Source organism: Paramacrobiotus metropolitanus, unplaced genomic scaffold, assembly GCF_019649055.1.
Source record: "Paramacrobiotus metropolitanus isolate TYO unplaced genomic scaffold, Prichtersi_v1.0 Parri_scaffold0000004, whole genome shotgun sequence".
NCBI classification, from domain to species: Eukaryota; Metazoa; Tardigrada; class Eutardigrada; order Parachela; family Macrobiotidae; genus Paramacrobiotus; species Paramacrobiotus metropolitanus.
Window position 1 is genome coordinate 1,743,235 of NW_026570224.1, and position 23,534 is coordinate 1,766,768.

The 23,534-nt window shown below is 42.8% G+C and overlaps 7 protein-coding genes across 8 annotated transcripts; 4 read left to right on the forward strand and 3 right to left on the reverse strand.

Annotated features, from left to right (window-relative positions):
• Positions 1 to 287: 287 nt before the first annotated feature.
• On the forward strand, positions 288 to 4,005 carry LOC129580637 (probable ATP-dependent RNA helicase DDX27). The gene is made up of 10 exons (XM_055471251.1): positions 288 to 947; positions 1,024 to 1,159; positions 1,293 to 1,435; positions 1,516 to 1,731; positions 1,802 to 2,146; positions 2,275 to 2,456; positions 2,527 to 2,621; positions 2,705 to 2,920; positions 3,011 to 3,190; positions 3,528 to 4,005. Exons 1-10 carry the CDS (start codon positions 513 to 515, stop codon positions 3,680 to 3,682), a joined length of 2,103 nt encoding a protein of 700 aa, XP_055327226.1. The 5' UTR covers positions 288 to 512; the 3' UTR covers positions 3,683 to 4,005.
• Positions 3,399 to 5,202, reverse strand: LOC129580645 (adenylate kinase isoenzyme 1-like). Its single transcript, XM_055471260.1, has 6 exons — positions 4,963 to 5,202; positions 4,708 to 4,777; positions 4,451 to 4,617; positions 4,076 to 4,195; positions 3,822 to 4,013; positions 3,399 to 3,753 (listed from the first exon to the last, which is right to left on the reverse strand). The coding sequence occupies exons 1-6, from the start codon at positions 4,969 to 4,971 to the stop codon at positions 3,685 to 3,687; spliced, it is 627 nt and encodes a 208-aa protein (XP_055327235.1). The 5' UTR covers positions 4,972 to 5,202; the 3' UTR covers positions 3,399 to 3,684.
• Positions 5,203 to 5,323: 121 nt separating this feature from the next.
• On the reverse strand, positions 5,324 to 7,877 carry LOC129580641 (5'-AMP-activated protein kinase subunit gamma-1-like). The gene is made up of 2 exons (XM_055471256.1): positions 6,856 to 7,877; positions 5,324 to 6,373 (listed from the first exon to the last, which is right to left on the reverse strand). Exons 1-2 carry the CDS (start codon positions 7,528 to 7,530, stop codon positions 5,651 to 5,653), a joined length of 1,398 nt encoding a protein of 465 aa, XP_055327231.1. The 5' UTR covers positions 7,531 to 7,877; the 3' UTR covers positions 5,324 to 5,650.
• A 212-nt stretch (positions 7,878 to 8,089) lies between these two features.
• Positions 8,090 to 10,477, forward strand: LOC129580644 (very-long-chain 3-oxoacyl-CoA reductase-like). Its single transcript, XM_055471259.1, has 8 exons — positions 8,090 to 8,474; positions 8,580 to 8,626; positions 8,981 to 9,056; positions 9,241 to 9,351; positions 9,413 to 9,522; positions 9,580 to 9,762; positions 9,845 to 9,994; positions 10,068 to 10,477. Exons 1-8 carry the CDS (start codon positions 8,282 to 8,284, stop codon positions 10,188 to 10,190), a joined length of 993 nt encoding a protein of 330 aa, XP_055327234.1. The 5' UTR covers positions 8,090 to 8,281; the 3' UTR covers positions 10,191 to 10,477.
• A 637-nt stretch (positions 10,478 to 11,114) lies between these two features.
• LOC129580643 (deoxyribose-phosphate aldolase-like) lies at positions 11,115 to 13,266 on the forward strand. Its single transcript, XM_055471258.1, is given in 7 exon segments — positions 11,115 to 11,494; positions 11,566 to 11,663; positions 11,726 to 11,873; positions 12,071 to 12,316; positions 12,385 to 12,513; positions 12,769 to 12,881; positions 12,963 to 13,266. Coding segments are annotated over 7 exon segments (1,035 nt in total). The 5' UTR covers positions 11,115 to 11,400; the 3' UTR covers positions 13,170 to 13,266.
• LOC129580741 (coiled-coil domain-containing protein 39-like) lies at positions 13,231 to 20,726 on the reverse strand. Its single transcript, XM_055471399.1, has 17 exons — positions 20,489 to 20,726; positions 20,249 to 20,328; positions 19,925 to 20,182; positions 19,638 to 19,806; positions 19,290 to 19,552; positions 19,120 to 19,224; positions 18,374 to 18,895; positions 18,117 to 18,248; positions 16,644 to 18,053; positions 16,124 to 16,542; positions 15,955 to 15,958; positions 15,521 to 15,901; positions 15,233 to 15,353; positions 14,941 to 15,155; positions 14,777 to 14,874; positions 14,286 to 14,644; positions 13,231 to 13,909 (listed from the first exon to the last, which is right to left on the reverse strand). The coding sequence occupies exons 1-17, from the start codon at positions 20,508 to 20,510 to the stop codon at positions 13,548 to 13,550; spliced, it is 4,920 nt and encodes a 1,639-aa protein (XP_055327374.1). The 5' UTR covers positions 20,511 to 20,726; the 3' UTR covers positions 13,231 to 13,547.
• A 185-nt stretch (positions 20,727 to 20,911) lies between these two features.
• On the forward strand, positions 20,912 to 22,651 carry LOC129600438 (peroxiredoxin-1-like). 2 transcript variants are annotated; one of them, XM_055498955.1, is made up of 2 exons: positions 20,912 to 21,094; positions 21,477 to 22,651. In XM_055498955.1, the coding sequence occupies exon 2, from the start codon at positions 21,528 to 21,530 to the stop codon at positions 22,296 to 22,298; it is 771 nt and encodes a 256-aa protein (XP_055354930.1). In that variant the 5' UTR covers positions 20,912 to 21,094; positions 21,477 to 21,527; the 3' UTR covers positions 22,299 to 22,651. The 2 variants fall into 2 exon arrangements, with proteins under 2 accessions (XP_055354930.1, XP_055354922.1); XM_055498947.1 differs by having other exon boundaries at positions 20,912 to 21,084.
• The last annotated feature ends 883 nt before the right edge of the window (positions 22,652 to 23,534 follow it).

Sequence of the window (23,534 nt, forward strand, 5' to 3'; positions counted from 1 at the left end):
GTCACCCTACCAATTTTCCTAGGCAGAATAATGCTATGCTTTTTGTTGGAAATGTGAGTTATTATAGTAAAGGAGAAAAATGGGCCTTGTGATCTTATCGTACTGATATAATATTTCTGTAATTTAATATTTTGCAGTGGCTTCATACCAGTTTGCGGACTAAAATTGTATCTAATTTTTGAAAAATCCAAAAACTTCCGACCTCCTCGGAGAGGCGGTATAGCAGGATTTAGCCAATAACTTCTATTCCCACAGATGTTCGGCCAAATGGTAATTGAAGTGCTTACTGTAATGATTTTATTCTTTGTTCATTTAAAATTTTAAACGATCAAAAAATTGTTATAAACTATAAAGTTGTGGTTTTGTTTTGAGTAAGTGTTATAATATTGTTATCGGACTATCCGTACACGATTCGTGGTCTTCGGGATCAGGACCAAACTAGGAGTATCGAGCGCTTGTAATCTGTGTGTTGGAAGTGTCAGCTGCTTGCGCCGCTACGGCTAATTGCAAAAATGAAGAAGACGGCCTCGAAGACCATTACAGGAAAGAAGCGAAAATATTCCATGAAGTCCAAGAGTACCGGTCTAGTGCAATCATCCGATCCAAAAATGGACGTTTCGATACCTATTGATCAAGAAGACATTGCGAGAGAGGCTGAAAAAGAAGAAGAAGTGGATGACGCTTTTGACGAAGGTTTCGAGCTTTTTGCTGATGGCGATGATTATCTGAAGGATACCTGGGATACTTCGCGTAACCGTCAGTCCAGTAAACGGAAAGCGGAAAAGGCCTCCAGAGATGATGAAAATGCGAATGATCGACTCAAAACCAAGCAACAGCGGAAAGTGAAGGCCAAGGAAACGAAACCAGCGGACGAAGACCTGCAAGAACCCAATCACGTTCCCGAGGGAACCCAAACGGACTTCACCTCCAGCACCATCGCATTTCATGTGAATATTCTTCCTGATTATTATCCGCTCAGTATGAATTTATGATTATTTATTTTACAAAATTTTCTGTACTTAGGAAATGAGTCTATCCAGGCCGATTCTCAAGGCGATTTCCGATATGAATTTTTCATCGCCAACTCCAATTCAAGCTTCCGCAATTCCTGTTGCGCTGTTAGGCCGAGATCTGTGCGCCTGTTCGCGAACGGGAACCGGTAAGGGCTCTCTTGAACCAGTTTTATCATATAATTTTTATTTGTTCACTTTTGTTATATACTCGTACTTTTTATTCGGGCATAATTTTTGCTTTTAAGTTTTATATCTAGTCCGTGGTTATTTTAAATTTAGGTAAAACTGCGGCTTATATGTTGCCTATTTTGGAACGGTTGCATTATAAACCGAGAGCGGATGTGGCCACACGTGTGCTTGTCCTTGTTCCCACTCGCGAACTGGGAGCTCAAGTTTATTCAGTTACGAAGGATTTAATTAAGGTATAGCGTTTGTCGAATTTTTCAAAAAGAATTTTTGTCGAGTTTGTATCCATACGCTGTTCATCAGTTTTTCGCTCCAGTATTTTCCAGATTATATCCAAGTTGCGCTGGCTGTTGGTGGATTGGATATGAAGAAACAGGAAAAAGAACTGCGGGAGAAACCGGATATTGTCATCGCCACTCCGGGTCGCTTGTTGGATCATTTACAAAATACACCATCGTTCGGGCTCCAGCAAGTGGAAATTCTCGTATTAGATGAAGCGGATCGGATGTTGGATGAATATTTCGCGGAGCAGGTGCTGTACATCCGTTTGCAATATCTTGAGCGATACTGGTGATTGTAATAATGTTTTTAACATTACGTAGATGGGCGAAATCATCAAAATGTGCGCTGCCACGCGACAGTCCATGCTCTTTTCGGCGACATTAACTGAAGAAGTTGAGAAGCTGGCAGCCGTTTCTTTGAACGATCCGGTACGCTTGTTTGTGGACGAAAGCGCGTCGGTCGCGGCGGCTTTACGCCAAGAATTTGTCCGAGTGAGAGAGGAGAATACACGAGAAGCGCTAGTGTTAGCGTTGTTGTGTCGAAATTTTACCGAACGGACCCTTGTTTTCATTCCGACAAAAGTCCAAGTCCATCGCTTCTATTTGATTCTAAAGCTGTTCAAGATGAAAGCTGCAGAACTGCATGGAAATTTATCGCAAATGCAGGTACTGCTTATCTTTATAGATTTCTTGCTTCTTTAGTCTATTTGCATTTTTTTTGTACTCGTACTTTTTTGGGCTTTGTACGTCCATTACTTACAATTAAATGCGCATTCCGCTGTTTTTAAATATAGCGACTAGCTGCGCTGGAAGAATTCAAGGAATCTCGAGTAGACATCCTTTTAGCTACAGATGTTGCCGCTCGTGGATTGGATATACCGTTTGTGAAAACTGTGATCAATTTGTCATTGCCAAAAACACTGGAACAATATATACACCGTGTTGGTCGTACAGCTCGTGCCGGGCGAGTTGGACGGTTGGTTGTCGTTTATCGTCTTATAATTTTCTTGTACATTAGTTGGTTTACAGGCGGTTTGTTTTTGCAGGTCGGTTTCTTTAGTCGGAGAAAACGAACGAAAACTATTGAAAATTATTGTTAAGAATGCCCGCTTGCCAGTTCAGAACCGCATTATTCCTCCAGGTATGTACTATGCTGCAGCTTCGACGGCTTGTTTTATTTTTTGTTTTTATGGATTGTATAACGTTAGATTTTGGCTATTGTAGAAGTCATCAGTAGCTATGTTAGCAAGCTGCAAGCCATGGAGAAAGATATTGAAGAACTGATGAAAACAGAAAAAGCTGAGAAGACTCTTGCTCAGGTCGCTAGCGATATTAACAAAGCGGAAAGGCAGTTGAGTGGACAAACAGTGGACGATAAACCAGGCAGGAAGGCAGCTATTCCAGGATTTCATAAGGGCAAAAGCAGAAAATGGAGGAAAGGTAAAATATAATCATTACGATTCATTAGTCTGAATAATGCAGCTGAAAAAACCTTCCCTTTTTGTTAGTACATTCTGGTTTGTTTAATAGGCTCTGAACCTGCAAAAAAAGATAAGAAAAAGAGCCTCAAAATGCCCTCCGATCCTGAGGACAAGTCTCTGTCTAAAGTACAAAAAGCCCAGGCTCACAAATTCAAGAAAGATTTCAAACCAAAGCGAACTCGAGCTTGCGTAGATGTGCCGAACTTTGGAAAACCGAAACCATCCACTGGTACGGTTCTGCCGCTCTGTAAACTTGGTGCTTTCTTTGCCAGTTTAATAAATTTGTCCAGCTTCTTCGCGCAATGTTTAATACTTTTACAGACTTATAGAAATGATGGCTGTAGTATGTACTAGGCAGTTAGGCAGTATGTACTGCCGGCAGGCAGCAGAAAAGAACAGCATCATAAGATGCCGGCAATAAAGGAATGTATTGTCCGTATTTCGCAGATTTTATCGTGAAAACTTTGTCTAGAGCCTTGTTTTAAGTTGTTTACAGTTGCATCGCATATTTGAAGGTTGCACTTACAATTTGTACTTTTGCAGTTGTTCAACCTATGTTCTTTTAGGTTCTAAGAAAAAGAAAGGCGGCAATAAAGGATCTACGTTTGCCGCGGATTTAACCGATACCAGGAAGAAAGGCGTCAAAAGATTGTTGAAAGCCGGTGGAGGCCGCCCGAGAGACCGTAAAGGCAAAACACGTAAAGGGAAAGGAAAGCGATGATTCTACACCCAGATTTCCACAACTTGCGAGATATCTTTGTAAATAGATTTCACTGGTCTGTTTGCGTCCACCTGGAAAGATTAAAATATTAAATGAAGCAAAGCAGTTTCCGGATTGCGGAAATTTCTAGTCGCCGTACCGTGTACAGTTTGTTGTGTGGGCCGTAATAATGGGCCAGTTCCGCTACACATGAATGAAACCATGTGAGACGGTTCTCTACTGCTTCATGCACGTCGTCCGGTCGTCGACTGGTTTTACTGCGATCTGTCAATCGGCTTTTCATGATTTCATCATCCGCCTCCAGTAAAATCACTGCTCGGGGAAACCCGATCTGTTAAGAATGCAATTAATATGACATGAGTGTTCTTATCTGTTTTACACTGGTTATCGTACTTCGCGCTCGTATTGCACGGCTTGGTGGAGATACCTGGGAAAACCATGGATGATAAACGGCTTGCTGGCCTGTTGAAGGCGCTGGGTCATTGTGGCTTTGAGGACGTACATCGCTTCGTCCTTAAATATGAAAGAAATCTTGATTATCCGTGGAAGTGATAGGCTGGCCGCTGGTAGCAGTGATCTGAGTCTGTGGTTTTTTTATGAAAACCATTAAACGTTCAGACCCCGTTACACTGACCATGGTGAGCCCGTTCAGGCGGAATTACTCGTGGGCGGGGTCACAGCGTTTAACGACGCAGTACTGTACTGGAACGGTCCATGCTACCTACTTCAGCTACCTAATTGTAAGTACAATTTTTTAGCATTACTTACCAAAGGGACCATTCCACCTTTGTCGTACGCTTCTTGCAACCTGTTAGCATGATCCGTCTGTCCTTTGCGAAACGTGTCCCTTATAGCCTGACCCATAGAAATATGGTGCATGTCGAAGTCTTCCGCTAACTGTTTGCATTGAGTGGCTTTGCCGGACCCTGGCCCGCCTGGAAAGCATCTCGGTGCACACAGTATAGTATATTTTTAGTTCAATAAGTTTATGCTAGTGGTGACATAAATGAGTTTTGATAACTCACCGATTACGAATATCACCGGTTCCCTGGTGCGTTGTAGCAGATTCAAATTCAGATCAAGAGTCGGCTGGTTCTGAAATATTACCTCATCGGCAGCTAACCATAAGTGAGCTAACAATTGATAAACGTAAACACTGTATTTCTGATAACACTGTTTCCTACGATTAGAACTTGGAAGTACTACTACGGAGTTCTACCATTCATATTTTAGATGCTGTTTTGGAATGTGATTTTAAGTTCGTAATTTTACGAAGGTACCTCGTCCATTGGCTGGCTTGTTTGCACCTTAACCGCACTGAGTATACTGAAGTAACTTTTATTGCAGGTTCCGTCTTCCGGTTAGCGCCGGCGTATGGAGTAAGAATAAGACACAAATTTCAGTTCACTAGCACAGTATGGCATTCCAACAATAAATAAATGTGTTAGTTCTACATTACCAAATTTGGCTAATACCACTGGATTGTTTATTTCCGTTTAGGTCATTTATCGTAGCTCAAGCAAAAACATACAGTGCACTTAAGTGAGAAACGTTGTGTTTTACCCAGCAACATACGCGATCGGCTGGAATAGGCAATCACACCGATTTTCGGAGCATACACGCACAAGCTACTAACTCTCCTTCAGAACCAATTACAGCTTTATTTACAATTGTTAAGAACGTTTTGGCTGCGTTAAAAATTAGAAATCTCAAAGCAGAAAGAACAGTCATTTCAGTGGATTAACCCAAGAAAACGCTAGCGACAGAAAACCGGAAGACAAACTGCCTGAGTATGAGAGAAAAGACATCGAAAAAGAGGATAATGGATACTGCGACTACTCAAATTCACATACACAAAAAACCAAAGCAATGATAAAAACGAAAAACTAACTGCACAAAAGCCAGATTTTTACAAACATCACGGCGTTTTCCCGCTCCTCAAATAAATAACTTTATCCGGAACTCTTTTTACAGATCATTTGCACTACTGGTCGGAATACCCGGAGTGGGCGTGGAGCCAGTACGAGGTGTGGAACTCGGTGTTGGAGAGCTGGCCGAGCTCAGTGTGTCCTCCAGAACATCATCCAGTCCGGGTATCAGTCCTGCCGGTCGCAGCACCAGAAAATTGAGAATATCGGATAGCGACATGACGCCGTGCACTTTTCCGTTATTGTCTGTCACAACCAATCGATGCACTTCCGCTTTGACTATGACATTCAGCACAGATCCCAACGTGTCCGACAGCGCGCATTTATGCACACCTTCGAACCATTCATTACGATGCTCCAGCGCCTGCTGAATGGTCACATCCAAATTGCTGTACGTCTTCTCCGCGGCTAGATTGATGACATCGAATTTGGCATAAATATCCACCACTTTGCCGTCGTGGTCGACTACCGGCAGGGCCGATACACGCCGATTGACGAATTTCGTTAAGGCGTCTATGATTTTACTATCCGGGGAGACGGTTTCGATATTCGAGTAAGTGCCAATCTGATCCTTCAGCTCCTCAAGAGTGCGGTTGAGAATGATGGGCAAGTGCTGATCATCGGTGGCTTCGGTGATTTCTCCCGCCACACTCAAACGCATCCACTGAGATAAATACAGCATGAGAAATTTCAGGATACGTTTGTGGGTCAGGATGTATAAAACGTTTCCGGTACCCGGATCGATCACGGGCAGGCGATGCACCTGTTAATGGAAAAATCTAATATAGGTAGCCAACCGAAGCGTACAACAGGATCACGCGTAAACAACGGTAAAACCGACTAAAGCCTTTCCCAGTGGGAAACATTCTATTCCTAGACGAGGGAATATTGTCGTTTCAAATCAAAACACCGTAACCCAATGAACAAGGAAAATGAGAAATTCCTGGTGGTACAGAATCGAGAATAAATGCATTCTGGACCATGAAAAAGGTTTCTAAGTAGTACTCAAATTTCATCTTCTTTAACGAACGCGCTGACTGCTTACTAAAACTCTTTTTTGAGCGGAAACAGCTTGATAAAATAAAAAAGTGTACACTGAAATTCGAAGCAGTAAATGCTTCAAAAATCAATTCTTAAATAACCAGGTAATTTTCACACAGAATAACTGGGTTTCAAGTTTGACCACTATGCTGTAACCACTTCGGCGAGTTTAGGATGTTTTCATTGTTTTGGTTCATGGTTTACCTTATTCTGGATCAGCGTGCGCACAGCATCACAAAGACTAGCTTCAGGGTTAATCCATACGAACTGTTTCTGGTGATCCTTCAGCACGTCCCGCCATGTCTGAATCTTATGCTCCTCCAGTTCTTCCATGGGGATCGACGGGGTTCGGAAGTATTTATGGAGAATGGAGATGAAATCCGTCACAGTCAACATCCCCACAAACGTCTGCCGTGAGCTATCCCACAACGGGGCCGCTCTGACACCATTGTACACCAGAGCGAAGAACGCTTTCTTCACCGACAGCTGCGTATCGAAGACGACCAACTTGCTGCTGGTGGGGATCAAATCGTAACAGGTGTGCGCTTCCATAAACTTGGCGAAAACACCCAAACCATCGCGGTAAAATTCCGTGCCTTCTTCGAAGAGAATCTGATCGGCCACCGGATAGGCATGCACTTCTCCCTCTGCATCCCGATAGATGACGGCAGTGGGATTGATACTGGGAGTGTCTAGGCTCTTCTGGATCTGCAGTCGCGGCAGATTGGGATGACCGTGCATGGAGGTCGACACCGTCAGTCCCGCTCTGTCACCATCCTGATTGCTACTGCTGCTGCTACGGTTAGCCAGCACGGCTGGCTCCGAATATTTGCGTTTGTTCCGATTGGCAAAGCGATTTAGCTGCTTCTGTAGAGACATGATTTACGAAGATTCAGACCGATCTGTTCGACGTAGCACTTTCCCCAGTTCGTGTTATTTACGGCAAACGATTTTCGGATCAAAACAGTAACAAAAACTCAGAATGGCAAAAATATGAAGTGATCTCCGGATTCACGGCCACATTCCACTGTAGCCCAAAAACCACATGTAAGTATCCGCCAGATATATCGAGTCTAATAACTTTTTAAGACAACTTATTAAAAAATTAAATTCGGTTTTGAACAGAAATTAATTTAACCAAACGATAGTCTCTTCATTATCATTTATCAGCAATCAAAGATAAAATCAACACATGCCAAAACATCAGACTGATGAAGGAAGATAGACGAAACCCTGGATCGACACAAACACCAGGCAGACACCTACGATTTCGAAGTCCTTCGAGATAACCGCACATAATGCGGACAGTCAGCTGACCCTTTCAAGGGGGGGCCAGTGCTGCCGTCTAGCAATTTTGCATGCCTGCTTTTATGGCGCCGATGGGGCGCTTGATGGCCTTACTGGTACTGCCTGTGCCACTATCGATTTTAATTTTAAAATGTTGACATTTCTTCGGAAATACCGCTCTTGCAACATTACGCGGCGTTTTTTGTGGGTGTTAAAATTATCAGTGCCGCAACAGTGTCATTGTTCATTGTTGTGTAGAACAACTTCTGTTTTATTCTTAATTTACCAGTAAAAAGTTGTCGGAACACTCCTAATTGCCGGAGAAATTTCTTCAGCAGTTAACATGGCAGCAGCATCGGGATCTGTCTTTGCTTTTCTGGGTCCCTTGGAAGCATGCTTTGCTTTGATCGGAACACTGATTGTGATCTCTTTTGTGATATGCACGTTGTATTTCTTGGGGAAGAACATTTACGTGTTTTTCTTTGCTGAACGCCTTGGGCATACCGTGGATTTCAAGAATCTTGGAGAATGGGCTGGTATGTGTATATCTGAGAAAATTTCAAGGTTGCAACTTGCAAGCATGGCGTACATACCAGTAAGTGGCATGATTGTTGAGTGTGCATGACGCATTGGTTTTTTAGTTGTGACGGGGGCTACGGATGGGATTGGGAAGGGATACGCTCTGGATGTAAGTGGCATGGTTGAGTATACTGCTTCCTTTAAATGGCAGATGCGGCAATATATCCTGCCTTCCAAACTTGGAGTGGTTTACACTGAACGCAAAAAAAATAGAAATATTAATAGCGAGTGGTTTGAGAAAGGACGTTTAATGTATCTGATTTCACGTTCCAATCGGTAAAATACCGTCACAATGCAGTGAAGTGCACAGTGTTGTTTCCATTTTGGATTTTACGTTACGTCGCTGTATTGGCAGATTGGTTATTTTTTTAATTTTCTGTAAAAATAGAACATTTTGCCCTTCTGTCAAATTACAGCTTGCATGTAGACAGTTGAAGATGTTGACATTTTTTTTTGTCTTCAGTTGGCGCGGAGAGGTTGCAACATCATTTTGATTAGTCGGTCGGAAGAGAAGCTGCGCAATGTTGCGAAAGAAATTGGTAAGTTCCGATTTACCGTAGAATAATTTCACCGTAATAATGCCCGGCTTTGCGGTATAGAAAACCTTATAGTACTTATGTCTTCGAATCGAACACATTCTTACAGAAATGTCAGTTTTCCGAATTGTTCTTTCAGTACAAGTCTTTTGGATAAAAGTATAGCTTTTTGACTTTTTACGCACAGCTTCGAAGTATAATGTGCGGACACGCATCGTTGTGGCCGATTTTTCTTCGGATGAGACGATCTACGACAAAATTAAATCGGATCTCGAAGGACTGGAAATTGGAACGCTGAGTACATTTAACCAAATTTATTGCTTATTCATTGCTATTTTCTAAAGTTCAGCCGGTCTTAGTTAACAACGTTGGTGTGGGTGCCCCGTATCCGGAATATTTTCACAGAATGGTCGGTGGCGATCAGACTGCGTTGAATATGATTCGCGTCAACTGTGTCGCACAGACCTTGGTAAATTCGTTTGTTGTAATTTGTTAAATTTTTCTGGGTAATGAGTTTAATTCTCAGATGACGCGGATTATCTTGCCGCAAATGGTCGCTCGAAAGAAAGGAGTCATTGTCCACTTGTCTTCTGGTGCCGGAAGTGCTCCCGTTCCTATGCTTGCCGAATATTCCGCCACGAAAGCATTCAATGATTTCTTGGGACGGGCGTTGCAGCAGGAGTATGAGGACCAAGGCATTATTTCTCAAGTTCGTATCCGAGCAGACTGCCTGCGTTGCAGAAATTATGGATGTATGTCTGTCTAGGAACGCTGAGCTGTGTGTTTTTCAGGTAATTATGCCTTACGTGGTGGCCACGAACATGTCGGGAATGAAGAAGACGAATTTATTTATTCTGGAATCCGAAAGCTATGCTCGAAGCTGCTTGAATAGCGTTGGATTTCTCCCGCGCACAAATGGCCACCCGTCCCACTGCATCCAGGTTAGTGGATGTTCGATGCAGATTTCAAAAGGCTTTTTGTACACACTTTAACTCCGTTGGGTTTATTTTGCAGAACTGGTTAGGCTCGATGATTCCCTACTTTTTGCGCGCTAGATTGATGCGCTCTATGATGGAAAAGTGGCGAGATATGTCGATTGCTAAACTGAAAAAGAAGGGCGAATATAAAGGCGAATAACTTGAACGTCTGCAACACCTATAATTATTATTATTGGTTTTTCGTTGAAGTCCGGTTTTTTGTGTTTGTGGTAGCCTCGACGTTTTCAGGTGTCAGACTTTTCTTTCAGCTCATCCTAATTGCAGTTTGAGAGTACCGGGTACGCTTGATTTTTTCGATTCCTTCGTATTTTTCTTGTTAGTGACATATTTACCACTGGAAGTCGCCACCTTGAAATTTGATTTTTCTCGGCGCTGACGGTTACGGGTGAGGGTTTTGATTGCAATAAATTTTTAGTGCTTCTGGAATTCGTGATAAAAGCGACGTCAACAACTCTACTATCATAGTGCAAGTGACATTGTCCAAAACGTTTGATTTGTTTAATAGCATTTGTTTAATAGCTTCATGCACTAATTATTCAGCGGTAATCAATGAAATGTAGGGAGGATGGACGGAAATACGTACTTACTGTACTCGTATTATAAAAGACCGAAATTGTTGGTGTACGACGGTACGTACTAATGGTAAGCACTGTAATTGTGCATACCAACCCAGACTCTACATATGGTCAACAGGTCGTGGAACAAATGCTGGTCCTAAATGTTTTGCCGCATAATAAATCCTAGAGTAGCGGGAGTTATTGACGGCACCATTTGAAAATTATTAACGATTAAATACTGTACAGTAGTACTTGTTAAAGTCTAACCTAAGGTAAGCCTGGTTCAGGCAAACTAGTGAACCCACTGCACCCTTACATCAGAAGTTTTGTTCTTTCGTAATCCAGTAAGTGTTTCCAAACGTAATAGTTATGGAGTTATGATTTATTAAGCTTGTAAACAAGCGCGAATTTTCGAGATAACCCAACGAAATAATTTACGATTAACTAGGTGAATTTTATCCTTTCCATAGACATTTCCATAGATCATGGTTGACCCTCCGGCCGGTGGTGGCGGCTGCCTGGGCACTCGAAATAATCAGCTGATTTACCTTATCGGCAAGGCACATTCATACGGTAGAGTGTAGGAACACATTTTAAAAAGCTTGATTTATCTCCCGATCACCATAAGCAGTATAAACTCAACGAGTTCTCATTCGTGTCTTCTGATGTTTAACTTATAAGTGGATTTGTTGGTTGCCACCACCAGTGTATCCCGTATGTCGAAAGTCTTCACATCCGCTTTCCAGACTTGTTTGGTGTCAGACAAGATTTCCGGATCGTCTTTAATTAGAAATGGAGTGGTTAAAGAAGCAGATCGATTCGGACCATGAAGAAAAGAAGCTTTTGTTCCCTGAGAAGTTTGTAGAAAATCACGGCATGCCTCTTGGTACGGTTTACATTTCGACGTTCGGTCGAAAGTTGGCCGATAAATCGCATCTAACATTCATTACTCTCTAGATCTGGAATGGATCAACAGCGTAAGATGCAATTATAATGCCGTCGTGCAAAATGTAGACGCGATCTTGGCTCGGAGACCTCTATCTAAATCGGATCAAGTAAGGAAGCCGTATTTTTTTCGGAAATGAGCTTCATGTGATTTTGTACACTCCATTTGTAGCTGGTGTGGCTGTTACGAGCGGTATCGTGTATTGATTTAACCACTTTATCCGGCGATGATACTGCAGGCAATGCTGCCCGTTTGTGCCATAAAGCGAAACATCCCATACAGGAAACGTACCTTTCTATGATGGGATTGCAAGATTCTGGTGAGACATTAATCATGAATAATTTATTTTGTTTGTTTTAGAACATGCATCCAATGTTGTTCGTATTTTGTTGCATTCACTGTCGTTGTGGGAGTTTCGTAATTATTTGTTCCCTCATACTATTCTAGTGATGTTCCGTTTTTTACATTTTCAGAAATTCATTTCTTAGCTTGTACATTTGCATTGATAATTTTCAGACCTGCAAACAGGAGCTGTCTGTGTTTACCCTGCTCGCGTGGCGGATTGCGCAAAAGTATTAAACGCTGTGGAGAAAAATTCCACCAAAGCTAAGCTTCCGATCGCTGCGGTTGCCACCGGATTCCCGAGCGGCCAGTATGCTTTACAGTCCAGATTGGATGAAGTCAGACAGGCCGTTGGGGATGGAGCAATGGAAATTGATATTGTAATTAACCGTGCTCTTGCGCTGAAAAATGACTGGAACGGTAAAGTCATGCTAAATTTACAGCCGGCTTCTGTAATTATGTTAATGTTAAGTTTTATTGTGCTGCAGGTCTTTATGAAAAATCTAATGGTCTTGGATGAGCGTGTGGCAAAGCGCACATGAAAGCAATCCTTGCTGTTGGCGAGCTGAGTTCGGCGGAGAATATTTATAAATGCAGCCTGATTGCAATGATGGCTGGTATGCATACTTTCGCAGATACTTCATAATTATTAATAATTACAGTCTAATATGATATTATTACAAGATTACACCATACTAAATGACTCGCTCTTTCGGTGTGCAATCATTTCGGATCTAATGGTCTGGATGGTTGGTTTATGTGAAACTCCTTATTTGTGGCGCAATGAACTCACCGTGTTTTCTATCCCGCACTGTGATAATATTAAGTAATTAGCAACATATTTGCCATTTTTCGATTATCTCCGTTTCCAGGTTCCGATTTCATTAAAACCTCAACAGGGAAAGAAACGGTAAATGCCACCTTACCAGTAGGACTTATAATGGCACGGGCGATATGGGATTACTGGAACCGAACCGGTTTTACGGTGCGTTTGGACTGCTGTAAAAATGATCGGATGAAATAAATAAGCTTTGTATGTCATGACGCTGCAGCTCGCACATTTCAGGTTGGCTTTAAACCAGCTGGAGGTATTCGCACTTCTGCGCAAGCGATTCAATGGCTAACACTTATGCAAGAGACTCTTGGACCACTTTGGACACACAATAATTTGTTCAGAATCGGAGCCAGTGGTCTGCTGACAGATATTGAAAAAGAAATTCATTTTAATTTGACTGGAAAGCACGCAGTATTAACCGATTTTCCCATGGCATGATTCCAGTATGCGCCTATCGGGCTGTGCGATCCTGATTTGTTTTTCACATTTCTAATGCTTAACAGATCCAAAATGACTGAATGAAATATGAACTCAACATCGAAAGTAAACTACGAGTAGAAATTTAATACAATCGTGCGCACGGATAACAGTTAAAAAACACACCCTTATTACATTATGGCGAAAAAACGTAAACTGGTACGCAACGGCAAATTAACTGCTGCTGCGAAATGAGGTGGAACCGCAATTTACGCATAAACAAGCAGGAACGACGGAACATTTAATAAGCAACTGAAACAGCAAGTCAATTCCGTCAATAACAGGGGAATTCGAACCAAATTTCAACAGAAATCCAGTGCATACTTTCAAGTAAACTTCTCACTGATGTCCAGTTCGGGCTCGTCTAGCACGTCCACGGCCACGTGCAGCTCGCGTCGGACGGGTAGCGAGAAGCGAAAGACGTCCGCCTGCAACAGCAGAGCCACTGCCACGAGTCGCAGCGATACCACGAGCACTGGACACTGCCGAAGGTGCGATAACAGGTTGCCGCTGACGAGAGGATCCCAGTATTCCACTGCTAGATGCGATGCTTATTCCGGGAGAAATCGAACCTGGAGAAGCACTACGTATACGTCCTGATGGCTGTGAACGCCGTGGACGTAGTATGCGACGAGTCGGAGACAGTCGAACTGGAAGGGCGCTTAATGTGGGAGGGTCGTTGATATCCATGTCCACTGCTTCTACACACAAATACGATTAAAAAGGTCAATACTGGTACAAACTACATAGTAGCAATACCAAAGCCACTAACACAATGAACACGCCTGTGGTACTATACGTACCACCTTCACAAATAATCCGGAAAGTTCGGAGAAGCAAATTTACAAACTTTACCAGTATTACGTACTTAATTGATACAATGTAATACGTACTTAATTGAAATAATTACTGACATAGCTACCCAAAATACTAGCATCTGTTACAGGATATAGATATTCATTAACACCTACTCCAGTACTAATGCTTGATTCAAAAACAAATTGGTATAATTAGTGTAAAATATAGATATAAAAACATATAAATTGGTAATTACGTAATTAGTACTATAACTCGTACCAACAGAATCGATGCTCCCGGGCGAAGGAACGGCCGGCTCAACCGACATTGGCCCAGGTGACTCTGGGAAATTTTCAGCAAAACCCCCATCAATGTCGGCCGGCTGAGCATCATCAGCGATTTCCACTTCTTCCAATCGGGCATTCAATGCAGCTGAACGACCTCGGGATGTAGAAGGAACTGGACCGGGCACATCATCATCCGCCGGAAAAGAACTTTCGCTATCTTCCGAAGCATTTTCCGAATTCTGACCGAAAAACTCAATATCGGGTTGATAAGGGGTTGGCGGAACTTGTGAAGCAGTAACATCTTCAATAGCTTCGGAGGGGCCGAAAAAAAGCGAAGGTACTTGTGGCATCCTAAGAGAGAAAATTTTAGTGAAACGCATACTTCCGTGATTCTGTGCGCAACTGTCGCCCCCCTCACGTCACAGCAACACAAAACAGAACCATTATTTATTAGTAACTTATTAACTTTCATTTAATACTAACATGCTGTTCTCGTCTCCGCGGTGTGGAATAAGAATTTTGGGAGTAGACGGGACAACACCGTACGAAGCTTCGTCGCCCACGTCGTACGCAGAGGAAAACTACAAATGACAACATTGAAAATGTTCAACAATTATATTTCTGCAAAGGCAGAAAGCAGCACATACAGCGCCAGGGGTACGTGGTGGCGCCAAGAACGGGTTAGTATGGATCACCACCGATGGCCGCATTAAAGTGGGCAGTTCGGGAGCCATGGAACGCCCAGCCAGGGATGACGTGCCTGGTTCGTCAATATCAGCGATACTGCTACCGACTAGACAACCGAATTCTCGGGACGTAGCGGCTGTGTTCTCCGGTCGGGAGACCATTAGGTCGGGAGCATCTAAATCAGATAAAACAGGTCTGCAACACAATATTCCATTCCGCGTTCACACACTGCCGTAGTCAAGGAATCATTACCATCTGGAAGCTCCACGTGCCCACTACTTCCTGGTAAGCGTATGCTCACGGAACGTCGCACGTCAGAGCTCGGCTGCACATCTTGGCTATCATCCGTATCATAATCGGTGAAAGCATCAGTCTGGAAGAATAACACGCTTGTAAAGAACACTTAATAACACTGAGGTATACAATGACAGACAGAAAAACAAACGAAAAAAAACAATTCCAATTTCCTAGAAGATTAAAAAGGAGAAAAAATGAGAATTTTTAACGAATTTACAGCCCGAATGGTCTCAAATTACATACATCGGCGCGGTCAACTTGGATGGAGCCAGCGGCTGATCTGTCTCGTAAAGTATCCGAATCAGATACGAAACTTGATTCCTCCACACTGGATTCCTGCAAATCCTGCGCTGGAACAGCAAGGACAAGCGGCTCTTCGACCGCACCACTCACTCTCTCGAGCCTCTTTTCTCCTGATAATTCCAGATGAAGAGTGGGAGAGGATAAGGCCGAACGTGAATTAGCTCGTGCTCGTAACAAGCTCGCTGATCCCACTTGTCCAAGTGAGTTTCGTGCCGTATTAGTGCTACTAGTGACATCCGACGATGTTGGGGAGGTGTCACGCCGACGTTTCTGTTCTGGCGAGCCTTGCTCACTTTCGCGTGCCCTTTTCAGTGCCGAAACCTAAAATGCATAAATTGCAAATTGATAGCTCCTGGGGAAAATATAAAAATTACTGTACTACTCCACGAAACCAAAACCGTACGTTAATAAATGCTAATTTCCAGTAGAGTTGTTTTGGAAACTGTATGTGAAACTGAATCACCATTCGGAAAATAAATCAAGTCTATACTGCCACCGAAACTAACCATATAGTGAATGATATGTTTCACGTATACTATTTACATTTGATTCTCCCATGGAAGTGCTCGGCAAGCTTCCTTCCAATAAGCGGCTGGACGAAGCCGACTCGTGGTGAAAACCAAAAGGTGTACCATGGAAGTCGATGCGGAGCTGGGGCCAGGCTGCGGACTGATACCACTCTCCACAGCCTGTGGATTAACTGCCAGAAATGGAATGGAATCTGGTAAGCGTATCTGAGGCATAACCCTGTGAATTGTGTTTATGGGATGAGAATGGGGAATGACAACGGCCGTGGACTTCAATGATGACGGCATCGGTGACGTCTGAGCCACCGGTTTTCGAGGCAGCCCGGACCCTCCTTGAGACACCCCTGTCTCTGATGGTGGCTGACTCGGATTTGGACGAATAACCGGCATAAGCGGACGAGTTGACAAAGTTGCAGGCGACTCAAACCGTTGGACCTGCTCATAAAAACGTTCACTGCAAACACTGTAATTTTTAAAGCCTAATAATGTCCAGTTAGCAGCTCCATCATGAACATAAATCTATCAATTTAGGATACCTTTTCGAGGGCTTCTGTTAGTTCTTTGTGCGACTGTGCCAGTTGGTCCTTCAACTGAGAAGTCTCTTGATTATAACGTTCAGTCGCTTGGGATTTGGTCCGATTGGCTGCAGCTAGCTGTTTTTCAGCAATCTCAACCCTTTTGGACAAGTCCTGCTTTTCTAGTTCCATGTTGACCTTCATCTGGTTGCATTGCGCTTCCAAATCTTTCACCTGTTTTCCGTGAGTTTCTTGCGTTTTTCTCAACGCTTCCTTGAGATTCTGAACTTCCGTATCTTTGGATTTTAGTACTTCATTATTCATCGTTCTGATCTCCTCCAAGCGTTTCTGATTCTGACTAACGTTCTCTGAGTTTATTCGTTCCAGGTCCTGTCTGTATTTCCTGTCAGCAGCAGCCTTTTCCTGTTTCAGTTTCGCAATTTCATGCCGCTGCTGGTCATTATCGAAACGCTTATTTGAAGCATCCAACTGCTGCTGCAAATTTTTGTTTTGCTCCATTTGACTGATCTTTTCCCGTTCCAGCTGCTGGACATTTTCCTGGAGCGATGAAATTATCGCTTCAAATTCTTCCAACTTTCGATTCAACTGTTCGGAATTTGCCTGAGTTTCAGCTAACTGTCTGCGCAAATATCCGGAATTTTCGATAGCAATGCTGAGGCGTTCTTTCTTTTCGCGATATTTCTGCTCCCAAGCAATGGTTTCCACATTTCTTCCAGAAACAGTATCGCTTTGATGATGCCAGGGTGAGGACGCTGTATGTGCGCTTCCGATGCGCAGGGTCAGCGTCAAATATTCGTCTTTAGCTAGATTAAGCTGCTTTTTTAACAAATCATTCTCAGTTTTCAGATGCTTCACGATTATGTCTGTATCAATAATGTCAGCCGAATCGGATCGTTCCGCGGAATTTCGCAATCCTTCCCATACGATTTCCCGCCAAGTGTCCGAATTCTTTCTCTCTTCCGTCAAATACTGCAGCTCTGATTGAAGAGCTTCCGTTTTCCGTTGATGCAGAAGTTCCGCTTCATTCAAGGCAGCCTGCAGTGACGATGCCCGCTTATCTGCTTCAGACAAACTGGCTTTCAGGAGATCAACGTCCTTCCGCAGTTCACCGACATCCTCGTAAACGGTTTCGTGAGAATGAAGCTCGTTTTGGTATTTCTGCTCCAACTCTGTTATTGTTTTCTGTTGTGCGGTAACTTTTTCTAGTAACTGGCTGCGATTTTCAGTTAAAGATTTATTTTTGTCACGCAGTTCGCTGTTACGTTGTTTGTTGTCGGAAAGCTCTGCACGTAATGCGGCGACTTCGGTGGTAAATTGCGGTTGCGCGCGCAGTTGTTCAGATCGAAACTTCAAAGATTCCACTTCGGCTTTCAGTTGAACAATTCTTCCATTTAATTCACTTTCAGTCGCCTGCAGAGAAAATTACAATGAATATCATACCAAATGTTGTACTTTTTGCAGTCACTCGTTTACCAGTTGTTCAGAGCAGTGGTTATGAGCCGCCTGTATCTCAGCAATCCGTTCAGTTAAAGTCTTATTTTCCATTCGAAGATCATTGGTGATTTTCTTTTCAGCGACAACTTCATCCAGTCGCTTCCGTTCCCTCTAAAAGCAGGGACAATTCAGTGTGACAATCACAAATTCGTGGGTAAAAATTCCTATTTTTAACTTTAGATTATCATGATTATTACACGGTACAGAACAACGAACAGAAAGACAACGAAATTTACCTCGACCAACTCATCACATTGCTTGTTCTTCGCTTGCAGCATCTGCTTATTCACGTCACATAACCCAGACCATTTTTGCACTTCAAACCGCGCCACCCGAAGATTCTCTTCCACCTGCTTCAGTTGGTCGTTCTTAGCCTTTAGATCGCTGACCAAATTGGAATCAGTCGCACTGTGATCCGGATTACTGAAAGACTCCATTGCGGCGTGATCGGTCTGCAGTCGCTCCACTTGAGTGCGTAAAAATACCGCTTCAGCCAATGCCGCTTTCAACTGGCTCTTCAGTTCTTTCCGTTCTCGCTGATACTGCCCTTTATCATGATCGGAAAGAAATGCCCAGAGAACATTTTCATTTGAAGCAAGGGCAATGCATTTGTCGAAGAGTTCAGAATTTGCGGCCAGCAGGGAAAAAAACCGACTTTTCTCCGAATCTGTATCTTGGAGCTGATGCAATTCGATTTCTCTAGCGTTTGCGACGGAATCCGATATCTCCACTACGGGGGTACTTTGTCCTGCCGAAATCTGCAAACGATAGGAAATATAAGTATGACTACGTATGTGAGCCTTTCAAAAGCAAAAAGCAATTCGTCGCTAAAAAAAATTCTATAACGTATGTGCGACCACCGCAAATAATTCACAACAGAGATGCAAATTTATTCAATCATTGGTAAATTATTACACATAGATGAACAAATAAATATCACCCCAAAAAACATCAAAAGATATAATATTCTGATTTATTTTACCTCCTTTAGGGCAAATAACTCCTTCCGCGTTTTCCGTAAAGCATCCTCAGACTCTTGCAGGGCATTGCGTAACCGGAATGACTCGTCATTGCTTTCGTTCATACTCTACGTAGCAACCGAACAAAAATTACCCAACGGTAAAACCGTGTTAGCAATTTTACCAGCAATACTTTTTCTGCCTGATTACGATATTCAGTGACATCATGATCGCGTTGCTCCAGATCAGCCGTCTTATTTTCAGCAGCAACCAGGGCAGCGTACAGTTCCGAAATCAATTTGAACTGCTCAGTAGGGTTTTCCGATAGGCGTTCGAAATAACGTTTGTGAAAATCCAGTTCTTTTGCGAGTTCGTCCACTTTCGAAACTTTAAGGCGCAAATCAGCAGAGAGCTTTTCGTTGGTTGACTGTAGTGAATCCATTTTGTCGGCGTACACTAAAAAAATTAAATCCACTACATGCGAGAGAAATTTTATACCAGAACGGTTTAAAATTACGTAATCAAGGAGAAGTAAACTCACATTTTTCTATAGTTTGTCGAGTCTGCTCATTGTCCAGCGCCTCGTTTTCCAGTTGTCCACAGTATCGCGTCAACTGCTGAACATTCTCTTGAAAACCACTGAGCACCGATTCGCGTAAGTTATGCTGATCTGCCAAATGATGCAATAATTTTTCGTTTGTCAGTTTACCCTGAAAACCATATAAAAATCATCATTTAACACAAGGTTCTTCTGAACTGCACTCAGCGCACTCTAAAGTACAAGACACATTTTGCACTGTAAGGTAACACAAATCACACTGAACCTACCTTTGATACTTCACGATAAGAATTTTCCGCTCGAACTTTTTGGCTGTCCAACTGCTTGACAAGGATGCCATTCTTTTCCCTTTCGGTCCACAATTCTTCCTGCAGATTGACCAAATTCTCCTCCAGATTTTTCGAATTCCGGAAGTGCGTGGATGTGTTTTCTACGATCCTGTGCTCCAAATCGACAAAGTGGTTCTGCAGATCGGAGTTGGCCACCGAAAGCTGTTGGTTCTCTATCGCGAAGCGATCCGCCTTAGCCTGAGAAGGCAAACACAAATAACAAGGTGTCAACCAATGCAATTTCGGAGGTGACAATTAACAAACCTTAGCGATAAATAATTCCTGTTCCCGTGTGGCAAGAGCCAATTTCAGAGTGCGTAAAACACTCATCGTCGCGCTGGGATCTAGATTGACAAAACGTAAACCATTTTAACTTTATACTCTGCGTTCAAAGAATTAAAAGTAAGGCTATTGAAAAGTTTTTGTCAGGTATCGAACGTTGGGTGCGCTCTTGATTTGCTCGAATATTTGTAACAAGTTATACGCTGGTGAAAACTTTCGAACCTGCAAGTTGGCTCTCCTCCATGATGGATGATTGGGGCCCACAGATGCGCAACTTCAAAGACTCATCACACGGGACTGGACGAATGACGGTACAGCTTCCTCCGAATTCAAAATTTACGACACTAATTACAAAGCAAACTTGGTCTGTGTCAGATTTTCCAAATCCGGTGTAAAATTTTCAATATTAAAAATGGCTATAAAACGGCGGTAAACACTACAGTAGAGTGAGTAGACGAAGTTCTGAACATCGAAGGACGAGCAAGTAAAGTACGATAGGTACGAGTACTCGTGTACCGAAGTTTAGGCAGTCTACAGGGCTACATCATCGGGGAGGGCGTTGCTTGAGAATCAGAAATTTTAGCTCAAGGCATAGGCGTACCGCAGCGCTGTTCTACTTGTTTTAGTTTGTTCGTAACTAATAACTTTAGTGGTTTTCACGAAACTTACTTTGGACTTTGAGTTTCGAGGTTTTTATCTTTCCTACTCTTTAGTAGGGGTATAATACCAGAAGGTCCTTATTTTCTCATCTGCGCATTTTGAATTGACTTCTCTGGCTGTCCCAAGTTTCCCGGACCCGTTTTGGAACTGCAGTATTAGTAAGTCACTGTAAGTGATCTGTAAGCCAGATGCAAACCTTACACTGACACGAAAAAACAAGTATTACTGTATTGCTGTACTGCTCACTAATAATTACTTTTACTGCTTTTCAATTTTGTAGTCTTAGCTCTTGCTGCTTAACATTTAAATTTCCGAAGGTGGAATAACATCTTCTTAGCAAAGATAGCTCATAGGTAGCCGTTTGTTTCGCTAGCATATGTTTGACTCGTGACTAGAGACGACGTAAGGTGCATTGGCCATCTGGCAAGTCTCGATGGCCGATATGTACTGTATGCACTGTATAATTACTTCAACAGACTTACTGAGTTTACTTCTTTTTGGTTTTGTTAAGTGATTTTTTAACGATTCATGATTTCTGGTTCTTTTGCAGGCTACGGTTGCCTGCTGATTGCGGTTACTTTAGTTCCTTTAATCTTTGAAGATGGCCTTACGTGTGTTTTCGTCATTGGCTCGAGCCGGAGTGCCTCGGATTTTCAATTCCTCCACCGGCCTGAGTGCCAGTGCGGCACCGATTGCATCTGCTGTACGACAGCGCGGAATTCCAGTCCGACATTTAGCTGTCTCTTCCGTTAACCGTTTGCCGGACTCGGTTGCATCGTTAGGGGCTCGCGTTCAGCATCGGGCACCAAATTTCAAGGGGACTGCAGTTGTGAATGGCGCCTTTAAACCGGTCCAGCTGTCCGATTACGACGGAAAATGGTTAATTATGCTTTTCTATCCTTTGGACTTTACCTTTGTTTGTCCGACGGAGATTGTCGCCTTCTCGGATCGTGCTGACGAATTCGCCAATCTGAACACGCAAGTAGTGGCCATCTCCACCGACTCGCACTTTAGTCATCTGGCCTGGACGAATGTTCCGCGTGCTGAAGGCGGTCTGGGCCCGATGAAAATCGCGCTTTTGTCCGATTTCTCAAAGCAGATTTCGCGGGATTATGGTGTGTTGATTGAGAACGAAGGGATTGCACTGCGCGGCATGTTTATAATTGATCCAAAGGGTGTGCTGCGGCAAGTTACCATCAATGATTTGCCGGTGGGAAGGTCTGTGGATGAAGCGGTTAGGTTGGTGCAGGCTTTTCAGTTTGTGGAGAAACACGGCGAAGTGTGTCCAGCTGGATGGCTGCCCAAGTCCGAAACTATCAAGCCGGATCCGGTCAAGGCCAAGGAATATTTTAAAAAGGTCGCTTCAAAATAAATATTTACTGGAAGTACTTACTGCATTTCACGCTGTGTTACCGGAAGTCGTTCGTGCCATACAGTTTTTGAATTACGAGAATGTATGTGGTTTTGTGGACTACGTATGCTTTTGTTTGTGCGGACCGGATGCATCTGACGAGTGAGTAATGTATATTGGATACAGAGCGGAGCTGGAGTGACACATTTCCAGTTTTTTTATCAGAAAAGATTATACAAAATATACGGAAGAAGATGTGAGCGATACCTGTTACAATGCATTTACTTTGAAATGATGTTCATTACTTATTACTCTAATTATCTAATAGTACTTAATACTTAACCCAGTACTACTGGAATAGTGTCCTAAATAACACTGCAACGGGGTGAATTAACTGCATTTGTCACACTTGATCATCATGAATGCATACTATTGCATAGTACTTAATACTTAACCCAATACTACTGGAATAGTGTCCTAAAATAACACTACAACGGGGTGAATTAACTGCATTTGTCACACTTGATCATCATGAATGCATGAAAAGTAATTCTGCTGTAGAACTAATGACTATATTCTGTTATCTTCGATCAAAACCAAATCAATTTTCGAACGAAACTTGCGTAAAGATTCAAGGTCGTATTATAAGGCGACAGACTAGTACCAAGGCATTACACTACACTACGTGATAGCAGCGGTCTTTAATCAACCGCTTAGAAATGATGACCGCCAGTCGTAATTGGAAGAGCAAACAAAGCTGTCTTCCGTCCGTTCCTGCACATATGCTCAGCCACCCGCGTGCACCTGCGACTGCTCTATGTCCATTTGGCACTACGCCAAAACTTTCTTGGTTTGCCTTCTGAATGCATGTGCTGTTTTATACAGTTTACAACAAATCTCATGTATTACGTATGTCGAATAAACTTTCGTGATATGTATTATAAACTCTAAAGTGCAACGAAGAGAACTACAATGCAGTACTTACAATATATAGATTTAACCATAATTATGACAAAGACAAATCAATTCCCATTAGTATTTAATACCAATGTTTAACAATGCGGTAAAAATCTTTAATATGAGTTTATACGATAAAATTTGACATGCGTCAGTTACGGCACTAGAAGTCTGAAGCCAGCGCTATTGCTGCGCATTGGCCTTTCACATATGCACACAGTGAAACGGACGGAGGACAGCAATGTTTACCTACTTCGTTAAGGATTGGAACGTACATCGGTTACCGGTTGAAAGTGTACA